We start from the raw sequence: 1,023 nt of genomic DNA on the forward strand, positions 1-1,023 counted from the left end.
GTCGGCCACCTTGGTCTCCGCGGAGACGGCCTCCACGGGTGTGGTCTCCTTGCCAGGGGGCCTCCTCTGGCGCAGGGAGAACTTGGTGACGTGGTCCTTGATCTTCACCTTGCCGGGGCTGCAGTCATCAAACTCGATGGTGAAGGAGGCGTGGCTCTGTACCACGGGGGCCGCGCCGCCCATGCCCGGCTCCATGTCCTTGGTGGGGGCCTCCTGCGCCGGCGCCTCGGGGGGCCGTGGCGGCGGGGCCTCCTTCGTGGGAATCTCAAAGTAACTGGGCTCCCGCCGGAACGAGTAGCTGGGAGGCTCTGCTGTGGCCCGGAAGCCGCCCATCGTCGCGGCCAGCTCCCTATCCTGCTGTGTCAGCGCCTTGGGCCGCNGGGGCTGCAGGGCGGCACCCTCACCCCACCCATGTCTGCCCGCTGTCTCCCCGAGGGGGGGTTCTGGGGACACACCTGGGTCAGGCTCCTCTGGGCGCCGGTCCTCACGCGAGCTCTCCCCCTCATCCTCGCCCCACCAGGAGGGCTGCCCGTACAGGGGGGTCCGGTAGGCTGCTGCCTCTGCACGGGGGCGACAGGCCCACCCTGGGTCACGGGCACCGACACAGACAGGGAGGGAGACGCGGAGCTGGGGAAGACACTGGGCTCTGGAGCGGCCCCGCATCAGTCCCCGTCTCAGCCCTGCGGCTGCCCAGGGCCCTGCCTTAACTCCTCCGACCTGACAGCTGCACAGAGCACAGGACACTGGCTTCCCCCCGCCCTGCCCAGGCCCCCCTTGGGGGCAGGACCCCCTCCAGCCGGGTTCAGGCCTCCCTCCACGTTCCCCAGGGAGGACAGGAGTCCACACTCCAAGGCTCTGAAAGGGGCTCAGGCCACAAGGGGGCCCTGAAGGCTGGGCCCACTGCAGGCTGACCGGACCACAGGGGGCACAAGCGTGCAGCGTACACAGGTGCCTGGGCTCACACAAGAGCGGGTCTGTGCCGTAGGAGCCCAGGAGGCTGGGGGAGGGGGGAGGGTCCATGCT

General features: G+C 70.1%; 1 protein-coding gene across 1 annotated transcript in view; it reads right to left on the minus strand.

Annotated features, from left to right (window-relative positions):
• The window catches only part of CEP170B (centrosomal protein 170B), a 21,591-nt gene that overhangs the window by 9,344 nt on the left and 11,224 nt on the right, over positions 1-1,023 (minus strand). Inside the window, 2 exon segments of the mRNA XM_077776529.1 lie at positions 3-384; positions 454-560. Of these exon segments, the coding sequence (XP_077632655.1) occupies positions 3-384; positions 454-560 (489 nt within the window).

Source organism: Crocuta crocuta, unplaced genomic scaffold (assembly GCF_008692635.1).
Source record: "Crocuta crocuta isolate KB4526 unplaced genomic scaffold, BGI_CrCroc_1.0 scaffold8, whole genome shotgun sequence".
NCBI classification, from domain to species: Eukaryota; Metazoa; Chordata; class Mammalia; order Carnivora; family Hyaenidae; genus Crocuta; species Crocuta crocuta.